General features: G+C 46.6%; 1 protein-coding gene and 1 long non-coding RNA gene across 4 annotated transcripts in view; both read left to right on the top strand.

Moving 5' to 3' along the window:
- Window positions 1-1,890: 1,890 nt before the first annotated feature.
- On the top strand, window positions 1,891-10,446 carry LOC129386820 (uncharacterized). The gene is made up of 3 exons (XR_008614103.2): window positions 1,891-2,132; window positions 3,387-3,498; window positions 10,236-10,446. It is a non-coding gene; the product is annotated as an uncharacterized lncRNA (long non-coding RNA).
- Window positions 10,447-16,881: 6,435 nt separating this feature from the next.
- LOC126538845 (rab11 family-interacting protein 4A-like) overlaps window positions 16,882-21,735 on the top strand; it is a 256,433-nt gene continuing 251,579 nt past the window's right edge. For 2 of the 3 annotated variants that reach the window (XM_050185567.3, XM_050185566.3), the window contains exon 1: window positions 16,882-17,184. In XM_050185567.3, the coding sequence (XP_050041524.1) occupies window positions 17,038-17,184 (147 nt within the window). In that variant the 5' untranslated portion in view covers window positions 16,882-17,037. The remainder of the gene's footprint in view (window positions 17,185-21,735) is intronic. The other variant, XM_050185569.3, reaches the window with a different exon arrangement.

Here is a 21,735-nt window from a genome sequence, read left to right as displayed (position 1 = left end):
ATGGTAAATTTGCAGAGACTTAATATTTGATTGCGCTGAAGATAGCGGAGTTCTTTGCCGTGAGAAGCGAAGGACACACAAAAAGAGAGTATGCACCGTATTTTTTCGCGTATTATCCGCACCCCCAACTACAACAAACCGAAAAAAAAAAAGACATCCACGCGTATAACCCGCGCAAATAATTGATTACAATAAGGCTCAAATCATTGCAAAAACAATCTCCATTCGTGGATACACGACTCGTCCACGTCGTAACTTCGGCCAACCATGAAGGAGGGGAGCTTCAACACGAAAGGGTAGGGAGAGGGGCGGAGATAACGAAATTTTGAATGGTGGAAAACCTTGCCTTGAGGTGTGACTTCACGGCAGTAAGCATCGTTGTGCCGTGAAGCCACATCTCAAGGTGAAATTCGCATACAATCTGCACTCTGGCTTTCCTGTTAAAATTTGTTGAATTTTCGGCGTGGGTTACACGTGCAAAAATATAGTGACTATGGCAGCTGACGATTCCTTCAAGGGCAGTATGCGTAGCGCCATAACAATCGCAAGTAGTTCTGCTTTGAAAGAAGACTTGTGATCTGGAAGGCGGAAAGGAAAGAAAGAAAGAGAACCAACAACACCGGTTCTTCAGATAAAGAAACGTCACTGGCTATTAAATTGCTTGCTGCCAGATGAGCAAGGTAATCCTGTAGGTTGTCACTTAAGTGTTGGAGTGAGATGTGCTTAGCATTTATGAGGTAAATGTTGTCAAATTTAATCAGGTGATGTGTTGGATTGGGTCGTTTAGCAGATAAGTCGAATCTGCCCATTTAATGGTGCATGTACAAATCAAATCTGATGGATGTGCAGTCGCGACCAACGAATATCCAAAGTTTACTCGGTTAACTATTGAAAACATACTTTGATCGTCTCTGACGAGAATCCGAAATCTTTAGGAACTTTCGAAGTGCTTACATATACAGAATATTGTTTGCAATAAACTTAGCTAGCCCAAGGCAGAAGCGTAGAGCTTCCCTTTCTACAAGTACCAGTGGCCTAATTCTTAAGTTGTTCTGCAAGAAATAAAGACGCCCCCGAATTTCATGATGGGACGAACATACATTTTATACATTATAATTAGAGTATTTGTTCGTAATCCAGAGCGTTGGTACCTGAGCTTGCTAACCATCTCAGGTCATGTGTTGCACTAGACGTGACGTTCTCAATGTGACTTCGCCAATCTATCGTCCAATCATATGTGATTACCAGATGTTTAAGAAAGCCTAACTGGGGAATAAATTCTTGATCGTACACCAGTGAAATAAATCAAACATTTAGAGGAAACACGAGTATGGCTCGTTTTATTCCGACTTCAGTCAAACAAATCAAATCAGTCTTATCTTCCATTATACATGGCGTACGGTAATTCTGGGCTAAAAGCTACATAAGTAGCTTCACGTGTCCCAAAAGACCGTACAAGGTAAAAGAAATCAAAGAGTGCTTGTACAATTCATGGCAGTACGATATAACAATACCTAAACGCAAGTGAACGCTGGAATGCATAAAAAATTTGAAATGCGGTTAAAAAGTACGAATAAGACATTTTAGCACTGTCCTTCGGAGAGAACGAGGCAACGTAAAGGTAAGTTGCTAATAGTTGAAACACTGGTCGAACCACAGAATATAAGAACTAGGTTCAATATTATAAACAATTCGACAAAAACAGGAAAGCATGATCAATGATAAGTAAAGTGAAATTGCCTCACCCTCCTCTTCGTCCTTCCTTCTCCAGGGTTTCCTCTTAGCAACATACATTAATTGTTAATATCACAGATGATAACGGAAACTACACGGTTTCCGGATGTTCTCGTGTAACAATTCGCCGATTCGTATGATAGTGGAGGATATTTCAGTGCGGATGTTGGATGGTAGTTTGGAACAGATGCTTGAGCACATACATTTGACGTGATTTTCTGGAAGAAAATGCGAACGTCTTATTTACAGCCTTTTTAGGAAGTGTCTGCAAGATTATTGCTCTCCCGAAATGAAGACGGCAGGAATACTTTTGACAATGGCAATATTTACATTTTCAAAATGTGAAGGGAGCGGTGGCTTTGACCCAAGGAGTGGAGGCGTGCTCTACTTCAAAAACGGTAGGTACCGCATTGAGGATTACGCTGGACATTTTTGTTTATGTAACATCGCCCTAAAGCTCTGTGAAACAGAATGGTTTCACAATGGCAACTAGAATTTAAGTATGGCATAAATATCGCGATGGTTAACATTTTTCCCAATATTTATTTTGAAGTGAGCTTTCAGAACTACCGTCTTTATCTTTCAAAGCATGCTCACTGTATAACATATTATTTAGAACGTCCTTCTCCCTGCCAGTATTAGGCCAAATTCAATTGTAAAAACGCACGACGGGCGAGACAGCGTCAGGCCCATAGGAGTGTGTGAAAAAAAGGCGACGCTCTCAGAAGGTTTCGAAAGTCCAGCGCGGACGCCGCAGAAGATGACGGCACCATTGAGAGGCTTGTGCTTTCACTGTCCTCAAATATACTTAACAAAGCATGGCATAAAAGGAACGAAATACATTTCTTTATGACGCAGGGTGTAAATATTTACCTCAGTAATTCATCTCGAGCGGTTTCGTCGTCCTGTTCCTGAAATGCAAATAAATGAATTTTTAACACGCGTGTTGCCGAGCTGAGCTGGAATTGTGGCACAACGTACAAGGCTGCTTCAGAAATTGTCAAAAATCTTAAAAATGCTAAAAGCAAGTTTTACTTTTTCCTGGAACGCAAGAATACAACACTTTTTTAAAGCCTAACGATTAGCCATTTAAACGATTAGCTTACATTCCCATTCCACCTTTTTCTTACGTCATTGCTACATATTGATTCAAGTATTTGCAAGGGTCTTCAAGTTTCCGATAATATGTGGAGCACCCACTTCATTTTATGTGTCATTATTTCGCGACTATTTCCTGATAAAGTATATACTCCACAGAAGAATAACAGCCGATGACCACCTAATGTTCAGCCAGGCTAACATTTCCAGCATATATATAAACATTCTCTCTCTCTCTCTCTCTCTCTCTCTCTCTCTCTCTATATATATATATATATATATATATATATATATATATATAGCCGCCTCGCGGTCGCAACATCTAGCCACAATGGGCACAAGAGTGTCTCATTAGAGTCAGTATGAACGTATTTTTTAAAGGTATGAGATGGCTATGGTAACGCTGAAATGCATCCTCTAAACATCGTGGCACCAGTTGATGCTAGAACCTTTCTCTTTGATTTATTTATTATGATTACTCTGTTTTTCGATCGATACATGGGTTGTAAAACTTATTTAACGACAAACGCTTGCCCCGTTTCTGGTTCAAACAGGTATGTGCCATTTTAATGGCATAGACATTAGCGATGGTTCTGACGGATACTTCACGTTTCCTTGTGCAAGAGCCATATGCAAGGCGTCATTCCACATGATGGTGCTCGTAGGGTGAGTTGCTTTCTCGAAGGAGATATAGTTAATCCAAACTGTAAACTGAAGTTTCAATAACAGCATGAGAGCTATGCTCTTTGTATACCACGCGATGCCGCGTTTAGTGCTGACATTCCGCGAAAAAAATTCTGAAGCCGGTCCTTTAAAACCACTGCATCTCATTAAAATGAACTTACAATGCGCGTGCCGTCAATATGTTGCCGGAGTAGCAGGCTAGAGACACGTTCTCCAGGCCAACCTCTCCTCCTTTCCTTTCATTAAAATATACTCCTCCTACTTTGAATTCCTGAATATGTTATTTAGAAAGGGGTATATATTTTTACACAAAGGCAATAAAAACATTCTGTCACACGAGCATTACTTTCATGAGTACTGGCATCTTATTTCCGGCCCTTATATTATTCACCATTAAATGACGGTCTTAGGCTCCTAAATAAATAAATAAAAAAAACACTGGGAAGCCTCAGAGTGCCCTACACAATTTGATTAAATATTTCCTCGACAACCAGTTTTGGTTTCGCTTCCCATGAGGTTACTCTGGGATGATGTTACGGCGCAGAAAGTATTCAAGTGGGAGCAGGTCAATGGGCGAGATTTGACACTCTCTCCTGCTCGCTGGGCCGCTTCTTATGATGCTACTCGTTGTGAGGGCCGATGTAGCAGCATACGAGGCGACTCAGCGAGCCGGAGCGAGTGTCAAAATCTCGCGCATTGACCTGCTCCCACTTGACTACCTTCTTCGTCGTAACGTCACGAAACAGCAGAACTAAAACCAAAACTGCCTATAGAAATGTTATTATATAAAGTTATTGAGGGCTGTGAGGCTTAGCAGTATACTTTGGAGGAGGGGGGGGGGGGGGGAGGATTGAGCACCGAGATGTGCATTTAATGCAAAAAATGAAGAATCTCAACCATCATGTCTGTGTTCATTTAGCAGTTTGAGTAGACACTTTCCTGCTGAATGTACTAATTCATACGTTCCAAATACGTGAAACTTATATGGTCCCGCGAATCCATATGAGGACATAGAAACTAACTGCATGATGACAGCGTTTAATCTATTAGCAGTCTCAGGGTATTTCACGCATTTTCTGGGAGCCATGTAACTATCTATTGTAAGGGTTTGGAGTCGAGCTTGTAGGACGATCGGAGGAACTTGGGGCGACAGGACTAGGCGAGCAGGGTTTATTTGCAGTATTTACATTTTAAACATGGGATACATTGACACAGTCTAGCGTGACTCCCAAATGGGGCCCGCAAGACGAAGCATACAGCAGACGAGCACACAGCTCACGAGTACGGTCACGGAGCACGAAGACGAGCACACCTAGCAGCCGACAAACAGCCGTTTTTAAACACTTTGTGTTCCCTAGATCCCTAGGTGAGGCAAAACGTTCGTCTTCATCGTAAACAAGCCGCCTCTCTGCGGGACGGCTTACACACACACGTACGCACAGTTTTCACTGCCGATTAGCAGCGTCAAAACGTCAACGCCGTCGACCCGCCGCTTGCCCATTATCTTGAGTCTTGAAAGGCGCATTGGTTCCCCGAGCGGACCAGGCACCGTGGCCACCGGTTGTCCCTTGTCCGGCGCCTCTAAATTCCAGAGCTGCCTTTCTCTTGAAGCTGCCACGTGTGTCAGCAGACTAGGTCGGCGGTGGCGGGTACAGTAACAATAGTTGGTCCGCTGATCGCGTTTAGCCATAACGGCGCCGAGGGGGTGACGAAGCGTCACCTCGAGGTGCACACGAAATGAATCACCGCTGCAATTGTGGTAGGCTTCCATGGTTCTCTTCGGGGAAGCTCGCAACGCTCGCAGCTGCAGCTGGCTGAGAAAATGTTGCCACCTCGGCAGGCCATTCCTAACACTATTTGTATCTAACCGTTCTCTCGCCTACCTGAGTAACTGGTTAGTCCGTGGTCGAATGGGTAGCGCATCGGGCTGCCCTGCTGAGGGAACAGTGTTCGAACCGAACCGTCAGATCGAGCAGCTTAGGTCACAAAGTATGGGGCAATGCGTAAATATGCGCCGCTCTTCCAGAAACTCTTTCACGCGAACATTAGATGTCACTGTAGATGGTCACTGAACATTAGGTCACTGCAGATGAGGGCCTGAGTAGCTATATCGCTGTTCGAAGGAACTCTTTGATGCCTACTTGGTTTGTGCTGCCGGTCTTCAATGACTATCTTTCATACCAACTAGGGTCACTGGGTATGTGCAGCTATTCAATTAACGTCTTTGACACCAACTTGGGTAACTAGGCGTGTGGCAATGGGAATGTGCTACTTTACAATGACGAAAAATATCCCATAATTTAATCCGATGACGACCGCAATCGAACCCTCGTCACAAGCGTTTCTCGAGGACAGCAACCCGGCGAATGAGCAGGCTGAGCCACAAATACACTGGGTCTGTGTGACTATTCAGTGAACGTCTTTAACGCCAACGCTTTGGCGAGCTGCACCTTGGATGCACTGGGATGTGCCGCTCTTTAATGAACCTCTCTCCAAGTTGGGTCACTGTGTATGTACCACTGAGTGTGCCACGAGCGAGGGAACAATTGTCAGCGGTTGCAGGCACCGGCGCGCCGCGCTTCCGGTCTCGTAGGCCACGTATGCACTTCACCGTAACGCCACTAGATGGCGCAGATTGTCTAGAAAGAAGCCCGGCGGAGGAGCCCGGTGGCCGCATGACGCGTTTCTCGGAGTGCGACGGCACGCATTTCGTAGGCCACGCGCAGGCTTCGCAGCGGCGGCGCTAGATGGCGCCGAGTGTTCTTAGGGAAACTCGAAAGACTCTTGCTGCAGCACACGCCTCATACATCACATATTTCGACGTTGGCAATGCGTTGTGTCGCTATATTGATTCAATGCTGAACGCATTACCGTCGGCAGTCATTGTGACATTCTGCTGAATTTTTTCGTCATACAAGCACCTGTCCTCCCTGGCCGACATATTTATGCTTCACAGCAAATCACAGGGGTTGTAAGAGAAAAAAATATGGACGGACTTCCATCTTACCATCTCATTGATCGGAGCCAGCTATCATTTCTTGCTCTGCCATATTGCTGTCGATGAGCTGCATCCTGTTAGTTTGCGTGTGAATACTCCGAATGAGTATCACACGCATGAGTAGTACCGCGGTCCTTCGGTACTCCGAATGACCGCGGCCGTGTCAGATGGTGGAGCTACCGCGCCCCGGCACCGGGGGAGAGGGCGAAGAACACGCTCACCGCTGTGGTCTCGAGGAGCGTGACAGACCCGCTGGTGGCGAGCTCCCCCTGGCTCCTGCCAACGTAACAGGGCCTGCAGCACTGCTGGTGACGACGCAAACTGCAGGGCTGTGTCGGCTTCGGCGGCGGCTCTCAGACGGGACCACAGGCACGGCCACCAGAGTGGACCGCCAGCCACCGGAGTCGGTCCCTGGTCCCGATGAGCCTCGCATGGTTACTCGAGCGGACCGGTAGCCGCTCGTGAGTGTGCTGGCCCGGCTGTGTTGCAAAAACAGGTGCCAAGGTGGCTGTCTCGATCGCCACTGGAACACGTTCCACCAGGCCGTCGCCATCCCGTGCTCGTTCTGCCGACCCGTCCGAAAACCGAACCGCACCGCGCGCTCTCCTCGCATGCCACGCCGCTGCGCACCGTCACGCACACTTCCTCTTGGTCCGCGATGTCCGTCCAGCAGACTTGTCTCCACTCGTCGCAATGGTGTTTATTGGCGCAAGGTTGTGTATGTTGTGTATATGATGACGTGCATTCTGCACATTATTTCATTTTTCATCATACCTATCTGGAGTAGCATACAGGAAAACTGTCCAGGATTTATTAAAGAGCCCTTTCGCGTTCTCTCTCTCTCTCTCTGTCATGTGTCGCACCTGGAACTTCTTGTTGAACAAACTTTTTCGCGATGTATTATAAATATTCAAGTTGCTCTATGATGGTTTTGAGCCAGCTGTACTCGTAGGTTCATGCACAGGCAGTGCATTCGACATCGAACATCCGACGACGAACTCAAGAAATTATTTTCAGGTTGAGTTTGGAGACTATAGTCCTGCACCTCAGCAATGAGGTTGAGGTGAGATCGAGGTGAGGTTAATGGCGGCCATTGAAAGTCGAGGTCAGGTCCCCTGAATTAACCTCCACCTCAGTGAATGAGGTGGAGTGAAGTAATCAACTCTGATTGGAAGTTGCGGTGAGGTCAAACATTACGAGGTCATTTGCACACCTTCGCAGTGGATGGTCTAGTACGAGGCAGGCTTCGTCACGGGTAGGAGACATCATGATCCATGGTGATGAGGAGAAGCACCGCGGTTTGTTCGAACTCTGGACCACTACTCAAGGAAAGCCAAAGTAAAGTTTTAAAAACCTCATATTTACTGGCTGTAATTCTGAAGACGTTAGCGCTGGTTTGCAGCACGTCCTCGATGTTACGGTGGTGATCGTTCGGATTTCCTCTGGTGCTCACTCAGTACAACTGCGCTGTTCTCGAGTACAAGCCGGACAATGGTAATAAACAGACAGCCTCGGGCCGCTATAGGCGTACTTTTCTTATAAATGCGCTTCTTTCGCGTTCATACGGCATATGCGAAGCTAATTCTGCGTTTGTATTATTTATCTTATGCTGCACTTGGTTATTGCATTATATGACGATTAAATGTAGCAAGACCGGTATTGTAGCCGCGCAATATGGCACTTACAGGAAGATGAAATAAATTCGACAGAGCCCATCTCACCATGACTGTTGACGGCAATGCGTTTGTATTGAATCATGTTAAGAACGGCCAGCTGCAGTGCAAGTTTGCCACCCAGTTGCGACTGGGGAAGCAACATCTCGGGAGCATCGCAGCCAACTTCTAGCCACAGCGTGACTAAATCGACTTTGTGTCGGGGAACAAGACGCGCATCCCCCACTCTCCGTCGCTTCAGCTAGGATGCGTTCGGTGAAGCAGGCTTTGTGCTGAAACCGCCGCCAACCTCTAGCCTCATCGCCGTTGTGACGGAATGAGTTCGGCGGGCCAACTATTGTTCCCAAACTCCCCAACGCGTACCTGATCTGCTACGGGTGCGCGAGTTGCCGCGGGGACGCTGTTGTGCGGGGACGCTGTTAAAAACCGCTGTTGTGCGGCTGCTCAGGACATTCTCTCTCAAGCAGTCATGTTAGACTGATGTACTTTCTCAAACAGTCATGTTAGACTGATATAAATACTGTAAATAAAGCCATATTCCTCGTTCTCGATGAGAAGCAGTCCTTCCCTTCATCAACGTCCTTAGCATGGATAAGTTGGACGTCGGCATGGGCCAGCTACCTTCTAATTCATGCCCGACTCCAATCTTGACAACGGATCACGAGCGATGGGATTGAGCCCCCAATCCTGACAATCAATACAGCGACACAACGTATTGTCATCATCGAAGTGCGTTATGTCTGAGCCGTGTTCTGGCAGCAGGATTAATTTTTCACGCTAACCGAAGAACACTCGGTGCCATCTAGCGCCTTCGCTGTGACGCCTGCGTGTGGCCTCCGAGATGCGTGGCGCGCGGGAGCGCGTCATGCGGCATGCGGCAACCGTGTTCCTCTCTCGCGATTCTTTCTGGACACGTTGCGCCATCTAATGGCGCTGCCGAGAAGTTCGCGCGTGATCTCCGATACAAGAAGCGTGGCGCGCTAGTGCCTGTGAACGCTGACAATTGTTCCCTCGCTTGCGGCGCACTCAGTAGCACATACTCGATGACCAAGTTGGCGAAGGGTTCGTTTAAGAGCGGCAAATACCCAGTACACTCATGGCGCAGTTCGCTAAAGCGTTGGAGTGAATTGCCTTCATTGAAAGTGACGCGTATCCGGTCCATTTGTGGCGCAGCCTGCCAAAGCGTCGGGTTGCTGTCCTTGAGAGGCCCTCGTGACGTGGGTTATATTCCGCTCAGCATCGGAGAAATTTAAAGGGTCTCTTTCGTCATTGCGGAACTTCACATTCACAGTGGCACATACCTAGTTACCCATGTTGGCGTCAAGGACGTTCGTTGAAAAACGACACACACCTACTGACACATACACAGTGACACAAGTTGGCATCAAAGAGGTTCGTTGAAGAAACAGACCGAGTGGCCCAGGGCTCAAAGTGGCGTCAAGGAGTTTCTTAGAACAGAAGCGTCTACCCTGTCCGGCGTCTACAGTGATCCATGTAACCGTGAAAGAGGTTCGTTGAAGAGCGGCATGTATGTACACATTGCCTCAGACTCATGACCGAAGTTTGTCCGATGGTTCGTCTCGAACCCCGATCCCTCAGCACAGCAGCGCGATGCGCTACCCACTCGACCACGGACTTCCGAGTGGCCCAGGTAGGCGAGAAAACGACCCGATAACTAGACAGATAGGCAGGTCGATAGAATTGGCCCCCTGAGAGTGCGTGAAGTACCCTCAGAATGCTAACGTGTTAAAACTAAGTGCTCGGCCCTCATTGTCATTTAGTTATTTTCTGTTGATTTCGTTGTTCTTACCATTACTGCTTAAATATACTTCGGATGTAAAAGCTCACAGACGCAGCCTCGTATTCAGTTCAGTATAACAACAAATATATTTGCTACAAACTACAATGAAACCTGATCGCTACGTGTTTTCAATGATTGCGCTGTGCAATGTGCAACATAACCCCGCTTATTTCATCAGGCGCTTTCTGCCTCTCTTTCCATATGCCTACAGTTATTTCTTTTAAAGCAACCTTACTTTTAAATGCAGGTGTCCGCCTCCTGAAAACACTCCGCCTGCTAAGAAATATGTATCTGCTTGGCCGAGCTGCTGCAATGTCACTGCTTAACCTTGACAACAGCGAAAACACACAATGCCTGTCTTCAATCTCCAAGTTTTCAGCATCGACTTTTTTACATATGCTATGCGGAAGAGAGCTGAAGTCATTCCTAGGACAAGACGTTATGTCCGCGAATAAAAAGATGTGCACAGACATAAATGTTGCTTTTGAGCAGTTATGATATGTTGGTAGAATTTCTGAAGTGCTTAGAAAAACTGCAATCTTGATACGTCTTATGCCTGACCCTCCCCTCCAAACAAATCTGCTTCTGCGGCGAACTTGCTGCCTCGAATGGTATTCTCACCTTAACGCCTGTCCGACGCCTGAGAGCTTGCGAAGCTGCAAGCAGCGCAATCAAGATCGTGGCTGAAGAGTGCGGCTCCAGACGCAACGGTCCCCATTGGTCAGTTCATTGCAAGCTGAGGCTAGACCCCACTCCCGATGCCATACATTCCCAAGTGTCCCGCTTCGACAATAGCGAGCATGTCAATAGAACGTCTCCCGCCCTGCTGTTGGCGAGGAATGCTAGGGCACCTGGGGAACCGAGTTATAATGCAGGCGAGGAGCCCAGCGCCCTCGATGGCTTTTCTCTTCTATTTTGGTCGTGTAAATTACTTTACATAAAGCTGGAAAGACTAGCGCAAGAATGGACACGGGACACTAAAAAGGCGACCAGGACAAGTGCAAACTTCCAACTGGTGTTTATTACAAAACGGTATGTGTATATATATACTCTCACACACTTGATCATAATCAGTTGCAATTGTGCAAGACAACATGGTCATCACAAATAAAAAAGAGCGCATCATGGCCAGGCCAAGGCTTAGTGCGGCCTCCCACATACAAACCCCAGGAATGCAAATTATTTAGCAGTCAATGATAGGGATGGTTTGCTAACGCAGTTTCCTTCTGCGATAGCGGCTGCCTCAATGATGAGTCTAGTGTTTTCGTGCCTGTTGCTCGCTATTATTTTTGTTTTTTCAAAGAGTGGATGACATTTTGCAATGGGAGCAACGGATCCAGCATGAAATACCAACTAGCCCGGTCTCATACCCTGCACTCTACATAAAGCTCATGTTCTCGTTCCTCCTGTAACTTGGTTTACATTTTATTGAAAGGAAACAAATATATGCGCGCGCGCGCACGCACGCACGCGCACCACGCACGCACGCAAACATACACAAAAAAGAAAAAAAGGAAACGGAGTAGGATGGCCGAACTTGCGTGTCAAGGCTCACAGGTTACCTCATTTGAAAAGGGACGTTAAAAATAAAAACAAAGGTCTAACTATCAAGAAACTTGAATTCCTCATCATCTAGCAAGACCGAGAAGTGGCTGACGCAGTCATCTCCTCTATTCTTTATGCCGAAGACCTCTGCCATTTCACTGGTTAGCTGGCTATAGTGGTCTTGATCGAAGATAATCCGAGTACGTTCGAAAACAGGATAACAGCCGCAATCCCTACAGGGGGCGGCTAGATGTGTCGTTCCTGACGAATAATATGCCGCCAGGTGCTCTCCTAGCGTCACATTGACGCAACGCTCAGACTGGCCTACGTATACCTTAACGCACTTAAACGGGGTCATATATACTATGCCACTCGCACATTCTGCAAATTTTTTGGTGCGCTTAATATTGCATTGCGACGGCTACCAAAACGGACGTAACGCAAGACGAGAACCGCAGCTATGTATCGTGTTGTGAAGTCCTCGTTGAGACGGATTATGGAAGACGAAGAGAAAATCCACGCTGCCAGGAACGGCAGTCCCTTTTCGAAAGACTAGATGCGAATGCGTCTTTGAAACTGAACACGGCAGAGGTTCCACCTGAAAGAGGCATTATTAGTTGGCTTATGCGGGTGCGATTAATATTCGAAGCAGTGCGTAATAACATCGGCTTGTTGACCACAGTAAATTGAAACACTAAAAGATTTTCAAATAAAGTTCTTGACATTTGTGCCATTCGCTTAAACAAAGCTTCGCAGCAAACGAAACACTTTCTTTCGTTCCTTCGAGAATAAGAGGGAATAAACATTTATTTGGCAAAACAAGCAGGAAATTTTCCTCGGTGAGTGGGGTCCTCAGTCCAGGGCTCCATTGCTATGCGCGACTTCGCGAGCCCACTGGATCAACCGTTGCTGTTCTTACCGGCTTGAGCGCTCTGTTTAATCGGATTATACTCGATATTCTCGTATTGGTGTCATTGTGTCACAGCGAAATTTCTCGAAATGTGCTAAATTCAGTCTTTGGCCTCTTCTCAGTACAACGTAGCCTGATACTTACCGATAAAAAAAAAATAACTATGCGGTCGAAATACACGACGTCACGGCAACCGTCTTTCGCTGCTCTTGTGCTTTTTCTGACTTATCACGCTTCCTATTGCCTTAAGAAATGCATTTTTTCTTTACAATAAAAGTGTAATTTAATATTGCTGCTCAACCTATTTTCGTCATTAAGTGCTTCTTGAAAACTTTCCTGCGTAGTGTTACGCCTGGCCTCTTATATACGCGACTGTGGCTGTTTTCGGAGCGATGCATGGACAGGGTCGTATACGTTTATGGAAAACACCTCACTGGTATTCAAGCTCTCACGGCAGCCTAAATTTGGCGTATCCAGCAGACTAGTGCTTTATTAATGCATACCTACATTAGTCGTTGTATATGATCGCCATTTAATCCACGTGAATTAAACAGAGACGCTGAAGTAATACCGTAGCTTAAGTACTAACACGACGTTTCCCTTAAAACGTGGACGAGCTGGTAGGTCTCTCTACTTCAGTAACGTGGTCGTATACAGACCAAAAGGACACTGCAATTCTATGCCATTGTCGTTTAGTGCATGCGTGAAAATAGAGTGGAATGTAACATGGCGGCGCGAACGCTAGCGCGAACCCATGCACGCTGTAGTCACCGTGATTATCGTTGCCTGACAAAAGTATAATAATAATAATAGTAATAATAATAATAATAATAATAATAATAATAATAATAATAATAATAATAATAATAATAATAATCAGCCTACTTTATGCACACTGCAGGAAGAAGGCCTATTTCTACGATGTCCAATTACCCCTGTCCTGCGCCAACCGATTCCAACTAGCGCCCGCGAATTTCCTAATTTAATCGCCCGACATAGTCTTCTGCCGTCCTCGACTGTGCTTCCCTTCTCTTGGCACCCATTTTGTAACCTTAATGGTCAACCGGTTATCTAACCTCCGCATTACATGACCTGCCCAGCTGCTTTCTTTTTTCTCTTAACGTCAATTAGAATATCGTCTATACCCGTTTGTTCTCTGATCGAAACCGCTCTCTTTCTGCCTCTTAACGTTATGCCTAGCATTCTTGGTTCCATCGCTCTTTGCGCGGTCCTTGTTCTTAAGAATTCTTTGTCAGTCTCCAAGTTTCTGCCTCATATGTCAGCACTGATAAAATGCACTGATTGTACTTCTTGCACTTCGTGCACTGAATGCACTTCTTCCTTTTGAATGATAACGGTAAACTTCCAGTCAGGAGCTGACAATGTCTGCCTCATGGGCTCCAACCCATTTTTATTCTTCTGTAAATTTCCTTCTCATGATCAGCGTTCCCTGTGAGTAATTGACCTAGGTAAACGTACTATTTCACAGACTCTAGAGGCTGACTGGCGATCCTGAATTCTTGTTCCCTTGCCCGACTATTCATCATTATCTTTGTCTTCTGCATATTAACTGTCGACCTACTCTTGCACTTTCTCTGTTAAGGTCCTACATCATTTGTTGTAACTCGTCTCCAGTGTTGATGAATAGAACAATGTCATCTGCAAACCGAAGTTTGCTGAAATATTCGCCATTGATCTCTACTTCTAAGCCTTCCCAGTTTAATAGCTTGAATACTTCTTCAGTGCATGCAGTGAATAGCATCGGAGAGATTGTGTCTCCTTCTCTGACCCCTTTCTTCTTGAGGAGATTAAGGAAGCTGTGGAATCTCTGTAGATACTTTCCAAGATGTTTACGTACAGCGTCCTCTACTCCTTGATTACGTAATGCCTCTATGATTATTGGTATCTCTACTGAATCAAATGCCTTTTCGTAAGCTATGAAACCGATATAGAGAGGCTGATTGTACTCTGAGAATTTCTCGATAACCTGATTAATGACATGGATGTGATCCATTGTTCCTGAAGCCAGCCTGTGCCCTTGGTGGATTAAACTCCAGTGTTGTCCTTATTCTATTGGAAATTACCTTGGTGAATATTTTATATAATACTGGGAGTAAGCTAATGGGCCTATAATTATTCAATTATTTAACATTTCGTCTTTTGTGGATTAGTATAATGTTGGCATTCTTCCAGTTCTCTGGGACCCTTGAAGTCGATAGACACTTCGTACGAGTCGCCAGTTTTTCAAGCATCATGTCTCCTCCATCTTTGATTAAATTGGTTGTTATTCCACCTTCTCCTGCCGCTTTTACCCGTTTCATGTCCTGCAAAGCCCTTATAACCTCATCGCTAGTTATAGAAGGAGTTTCTGTATCCTGTTCATCATTGTTTCTAATTGAGGTATCGTGGCTCCTCTGGGTACTCTACAGGTCAGTATAGACTTCTTCCGCTTCTTTTACTATGCCTTAGAGATTGTTGATGATATTGCCCTGCTTATCTTTCAGGGCATACAATGTGGCTTGTCCTATGCCAAGTTTCCTTCTCGCTGAGTTCATGCTGCGTCCATTATTTACGGCTTCCTCAGTATTTCTGACGTTATAATTTCGGATACCCCTTATTTTCTTCTTGCTGATCCGTTTTGACAGTTCTGCGAATTCTACCTTATCTCTTGTGTGGGACACTTTCATTTGTTGTCGTTTCTTTATTAGGTTCTTTGTTACTTGGGAGAGCTTGCCTACTGGTTGCCTTGGTGCCTTGCTTCCCACTTCAATTGCTGCCTCTGAAGCCAGGCTCGTTATGGTTTCATTCATTACCTCTACGTAATCATCACCATCGCTCTGTTCTAAGGCTGCATATTTGTTTGCAAGTACCAGCCTAAATGTGCCTGCTTTTACCCGTACGGCCTCTAAGTTGACCTGTTTCTTCTCGACCAATTTTACTCTTCTCTGTTCAAATTGAAGTGAATCCTAGACCTCACCAACCTATGATCACTGAACTTTAGCTAACACTTCAACATCCTTCACTATGCTGGGATCGGCAGAAAGTATGAAATCTATTTCGCTTGTTATTTCACTATTCGGGATTTTCCATGCCCACTTTCTGTTATTTCCGAAAGGTGCTGCATTTCAGAAGGGTGGACACCGTCACTGCTGTACACAAGCACTAATCAAAGTGTGTAACATTGTGTTGAATCGGGTATGCGCACAACGCAGACACCAGACGTGTCACTTTCTCACGGTAATGGAAACAATGGGTTTACTCGTTCGGCGTGTATCACGTCGTAGCGACCCAGTGGCGGCACAATGGCTTGCAGATTGGCTGTCAGCGGCGCTGTCGCGAGTGAGACCAGAAACAAAGGCGGACGCGTCTGAATCGTATTAACACGCCAGTGGGTGGCACGGAAGTGCTCCGTGAGCTCTTTCAATCAAGACAGCTTGCGTTTCGGTTTTGCGTTGAAAGGTGGGTTCAAGCTTGAGACAGGTGATGCGCAGCATGGTTTTTAATTCCAAGTGCAGTGCATCGAATAAAGCGGATTTAGTGTCGAATAGACAGGTACTCCAACTGTCAGAACTTGTTGTAATTGAATTGTTTTGACTAATTTGTTTTACCGTTTCAGAATGGCACAGGAGCTACGAGGGACGCTGTAGTACGGGGCTCCGGATTAAGTTTGAGCAAGCAAGTATTACGGACTATTCCTGTCCTGACGAAAAAAGAAGAAAGAAAGGTGAGAGAGAAGAGAGAGAAGTAAATAGTAACAAAAAGCTTGTTAAATAGCGCTGGTGGTAAGGTGATTGATATCTGCAGCTGTATTTCTCTTTCCGACCTACCGGTTGAAGCTTTTCTTGGGCTAATCCAGAAAGCTCCTACAGAGTCACTTTGTAAGAGTGGTTTCAAAGAAAGAGTTTGCATGACCCTCTTAGTTCAGCCGTCTACCCCGGTAGGTTATCAATCGTCTGTGAGCTCTTCCAGCACACACACCCACATCATGCCAAATTGCGAGCAGTGTGCCGTGTATTATTTATATGGCCGGAGGTCTCCCATGGGACTGATTTATGTAACCATTCAAATAGCGCGCCAAATCCTATCGTGGCATTCGCCACAAAGTGTGCGCGAGACGCCGACAGATGGCGCTATCGCGCCCTGCGTGGCGCGGCACGTCGTCTGCTAGCAGCGGTTTTTCTTATTTGGGGTGAACAAACAACATACTATTTAGCAATAAATACAGTTATAAAATGATTCTAATGTCCGCAGATGTGCCATAAACTTTATATTCAGAATAACTTTTATACAGAAGCTGGTCAATTTGGGTATTGTGTGCTTTCGCGGAGGGCCTGAAAGCCGGAACGGCCGCGTTGCGTCTCCCGCCGCGAGTCCGCGTGCTCCTCCGCGCTGTGTTGTGGCACTCGTTGCCAGGCGACCAAAAGTTATCGCGGAGCGTTCGCAAAATGGCGCCGGCGTGTTTCCGCGAGTCGGACGTGCCGCCGCCGCGCCGCCGAACCGCTCGGTTGTGTCTTGTTCGGTGACGGCGGGTGACAGTCGGCTCCGGTGGCAGCGTCGATACTGTGGGTGCTCTGCGGGGGCCCTCGGGCCTGTGATGTGTGTTGTGATGGCTGACGCGGACGAAGCGATCATCAGCCAGCTACGTCAGGTGTTTGATCTGTGCGACGAAGAGAGATGTGGATACATTACCTCGGACAAGTTGAGACAGCTCGGCCGCGAACACTTCGCCGGCAGCGAACAGGTGAGTGAGTCATTTGCAAGTGGCCGTCGTCTCAATTCCCGTTGTGGGTTTCTTCTCAAAACATTTGTTTGCGTTCTTTCTAGACGGCTTGAGCTTCCTTTGCGTTGAGCACGCTTTGCCGGGAATACTGCGACCCGACTTCAGTATACGCTGCACCTGCGCGTGTCGAAGTCTGTCGCGATGCCGTTACGGCTTGTTTCGGAATGCGAGACGTCGACGGTTAAAATTACCCGACTCGTCTGGTTCTCCGCGGCAATTTCGCCTTTGCGTTTCCTGTCTGCTAATGTTTTACTGGCGCCGCGCCAGCGCAAATGCGGGGCCGTTCTAAGCGCGGCCACTCGCGGTTTGTATCCGAAAGTAGGAAAACGCATGAGCTCCGCCAGCTCAGAAAGTACACTGTCTGTCAGACGGGTGTTTCAAGTAACGAAAGTCAGTTTGTACGAAACAAGCGTGACAAATCCGTATCCCACGGAAGAAAAGTTCGAAGTTGCGCTGGCGAACAACACGCTCCTTTCGGCTCGCCTGGAAAGCAGTTTGTCTACACAAAACGCTGGCATCTTCAATTGCTCGAACTCTTCGTTGCATCGCGTGCTGAATCGGCGCGGATCAGCAAGCACCTACCGATTCGCTTGTTTCAACAGCTTCGCTCGCCGACTTCGTTAGTCGATCGACAGCGCGGCAATCGTTGACGTTGTTTCGCGGTGTCGCATGTAACCGGTCGACTGGCGGATAAAATTGATGCGCCTTTTCCCGGCGCGTTGTTTTAATGACGCGCGACGGACAGCGCGACAAATTCACCCTCCTTTGCATCGTTCGATGTGTCGAGCGGCGCGCCGTATATGCTCAGCTGATGCAGAGGCCGCAGCGACGATCGTTTTTCTACCCTCCGGTGCGCAGACGGGTCGTCGCGAGCGATTGATTTTATTGACTTGGCCCGCGCGTCGCGTCCTGCTCGTACTGACGTCACAAGTCGGTCCGGCCGGGGTGATCTTCTCGCCGTTTATTAACAGTCTCCGGTGCGAATTTTGTTCAACTAATTTATATTTCTAAATTCAGAAACCAGATTTTCATGATATATGCGAGTCATTTGTCACAAATTCGGTACGGGCGCTGCTGGTAGCTTGTGGAGATGAAACTTCTAACTTGCAAACACAATCCTGGGAGGAGTGGGCAAGAATTATTGAAAGGTTGTTTTCATGCCATACCTAACTTAACTAATCTTGGCATACGACAATATTCGGACTTTTTTCGAAATTTCCGAGAGAATAGATACTCAGTGGCAAGAAGTCAACATAAATAAGTATACTTACGATTGATGACACTCTGGTTTCTCTGGGTTGGGAACCGCTGGACCAGAAAGGTTAGTGAAGCGAAGATATTTTGGTATCCCTCCCTTTTAGGAATCGAACGTATAGCATCACTCATTATCTATGTATCATAGCGGATCGTAGTCTGCCTGTCGTGCTTCCTTGATTAGCATATTTGTGCCGAATAATTCTAGTTTTACGTGTCTTCGCGCATTACCATCCTCCCTGCTGTTCCGCTTTGGCTAGTCTTCTGATTTTTCAGCCTACGAGAGGTGACCTACGCCACATTTCCGCTTTGGGTGGCAGTGTTGAAGTACGCGAATGTTAATTTATGCGGTCTAAGATAAACCGGTTCATTGATTTCCCTTGCGTAGCGAAATGCGCTTTAGTTTTTTTTATTATTATTATTGGCTGTGTCTCGCTTTCCCGCTCAACGTCCGCCCCCTATTCGTAATCGATTCCGTCTTCATGGCCGTAGATATTCGTTCGATATTCGTTCGATATTCACGACGTAATGGAAAGTCCCCCTTTTCGGGAACTGGCGTTCTGGTTACGTTTTTATTTGTGCGTTGTCGTTGGTCAGGCTAAAAGTAGAACCGGGCTTGAGCGGTCGGTTAAAGCGAACTATTTTATAACAGTGAAATAAATGACCGCCGCGGGTGGTCGTTGAACGGCTGCATACGTTTATGTAAATAGGTACGCGGAACTTGCATTTGCCAGCGCAAGGACATCGTATAAACGATTTCAAACGACTAGTCAAGATCACACAACCTTAAGGCATCATCCGTCGCACAGCCCTGTAATCAAAAGTAATGGAAACCTCGGTATCAAAACGAATTTGGCCGTTATCACGGAAACAGAGCTGAAAGCGAAGGAAATAGTCGGGGAATATAGTGCAGACTATTTTTTAATTATCTGAGCCCTGCAGTAATTTCGGCAGTCTTTAAGATAGAATCTTTGAGGTGTAGTTTAATGTCAAACCAAGGTAACCGTCTATCTATTGCAATTATTTTTATGTTTATCATTTATTTTTTATAATAAGTGGTACATTTTCATGAATATCTGCACGCCAACTGGTTTATAACGGAACACGGCTTCCGGTAAAACCGTCAGGAAAAAAAGGCGTCGGCCAGACGTAGTCTGCAGCAGAAGATGCACGAGTCGCAATCTGCTGTACCGGCATGCAGATTACGTCTGTAAACAATTTTGGATGGCGTAACGAATATCCTTGTCACACTGACATTTTAGAGCCTGGCTGGAGTCGATCACGCGCTTATTGAGCGCGGTCGATCCCTGTGCAAAAAATGATGCGCGGTGTTCAATTGCGTCTGTACAGAAAGGCTATTAGAAGCAGAGCAACATAATTTCTGTGAAGACATTTCGGATGGGAATCACGAAACGCGAGCGACTATAACGCGATCAAAGTCGAAAGTGTTCAAGAATAACGTCCGCCGGGGCTTGATGTGCATCGACTCAAGCACGGGCTCGAGAGAGGAAAAAAAAAAGAAGCATGCGCTCCCGCACTCCAAACTTGAACGCGCGCAGGCGGCCGCGTTTCGAATGCTACAAACGGACTCGTATCCGTCACGAGGCCTACGAAGTCACTATAACTCAGACATCCCGGCAAACTGCCCAGACTGCCAAGAACTTTATTGCTCACTCTCGCACATGCTATGGCAATGTACCGCGTTACCAAAGGGCCCTCTCTCTAGTGAGCCCGAATGGGAAGAAGCCCTCAAAAGCCCGGACCTCAAACTCCAGCTCAAGGCCGTCCAGAGGGCCCAAGAACTGGCGGAGCGTCGCCACGTTCCCGTCCCGACTTGGGCGTCGCCTACGGTTTCGGCCCGAGGAGCTCCCCGTATGGGATCTCTAACGGCTTAAAACTCCTCAGGACCTCACTGAAGTTCTTGACTGACTGACATGCGTGATTGAGCTTCAAGCGGACGCAATGGTCGTGTATAGGTAAATTAGATAGCGCTACGTGAAGTTTTGGCGGTTCCGGCAAAATCAATCACTTTCTACAACGTGCTTAAACAGTATATATATATATATATATATATGTATAGAGAGAGAGAGAGAGAGAGAGAAAAGATCAGTAACAAAAGAGCACATTGTGCAGTCGGCGCGTAGAGACACAAGCCAACCAATCAAGCCAATCCAATACTCAGAACATCGCTGCATTGACTCCTTCCACCATGGTCCATAAAACAACTTTTCTACGCTGAAAGGATGATTACCGAAACTCTATCCGTGCTAGTTGGTTCATTGCTCTAATGGACACGCAAACGCCGCGTAACCACCTCGAGCACCAAAGGGCACGTATGTCTTGGAGCCCACGTGTGTTTTAAATGTGCTTTTGCTACTGTTCTCGTCTTCTTTTGTTGTTGTTGTTGTTGTTGCGCTCCCTTTACGTATCCATTACAGGACGATTATGAATGGCGATTCGTCGCTTAAGCCTTATGCGCTCAATCACGTCCTGTATTGCCGATGACGTGGTTCCTTTCGCGTGCATACGTGCTCGTATTTCTTACGTTGCCTCGACTTCTTCTTTTCTTTTCTCGCTCCAAGGGAAGCGCATACGAGCAACGTGCGTGCCTTAATCTCGCGAAACGGGTCGGCAGCGGGACAACAAACGTGGAAGACGGAAGGCACGAAACACGCGACACGAACTGTACCACCTGGCGACGATCGGTCGTGAGGGAAGCGTTCGCTTCGCTTCGACCGGTCGTCCGAAGTTGGCGGTGTTGCGACGAGCGAACGCCTTCCTTTCGAACAAAGTTGCGCTCGTCCTTTTTTTGCTGCTTCGTAACCATTAGCAAAGCGGGCGCAGAAGACGGCAGACCGAGCCACGAATGCCCTGCGGTTACACGTGTGTCAAGCGGGGTCTTTAGTGCCACGTGTACCACGTGACTCGTGCCAAAATTAAAAACAGAGAAAGACATATGCCAGTGCCACGTAGCTGGACAGTGTAACCAAGGTTTGTCGTCACTTTGAGCAAGACAGACTAGATTTTTTTTGTAATTCGTCTAATTACATAATTAGGTGTTACTAATTAATCAGCTTGTCAAATATTGTATTCAGAGCAAGTGTGTCAGTAAGAATATTGTATAGTCGCGCGGCACTTCTTAGGAATTTTGCGGGCTTTCTTCCAGGCTTGAAAAAATAGAAATAAAAGCTTTTATGTAGCACGTATTGTGCAACAGAAAACTGCATTGGAAATTTGTCAGAATGGTCTAGAATTTTC

This window comes from Dermacentor andersoni, chromosome 8 (assembly GCF_023375885.2).
Source record: "Dermacentor andersoni chromosome 8, qqDerAnde1_hic_scaffold, whole genome shotgun sequence".
Taxonomy (NCBI): domain Eukaryota; kingdom Metazoa; phylum Arthropoda; class Arachnida; order Ixodida; family Ixodidae; genus Dermacentor; species Dermacentor andersoni.
The sequence above is the reverse complement of the archived record's forward strand: the minus strand, read 5'-3'. Positions and strand labels throughout refer to the sequence as shown.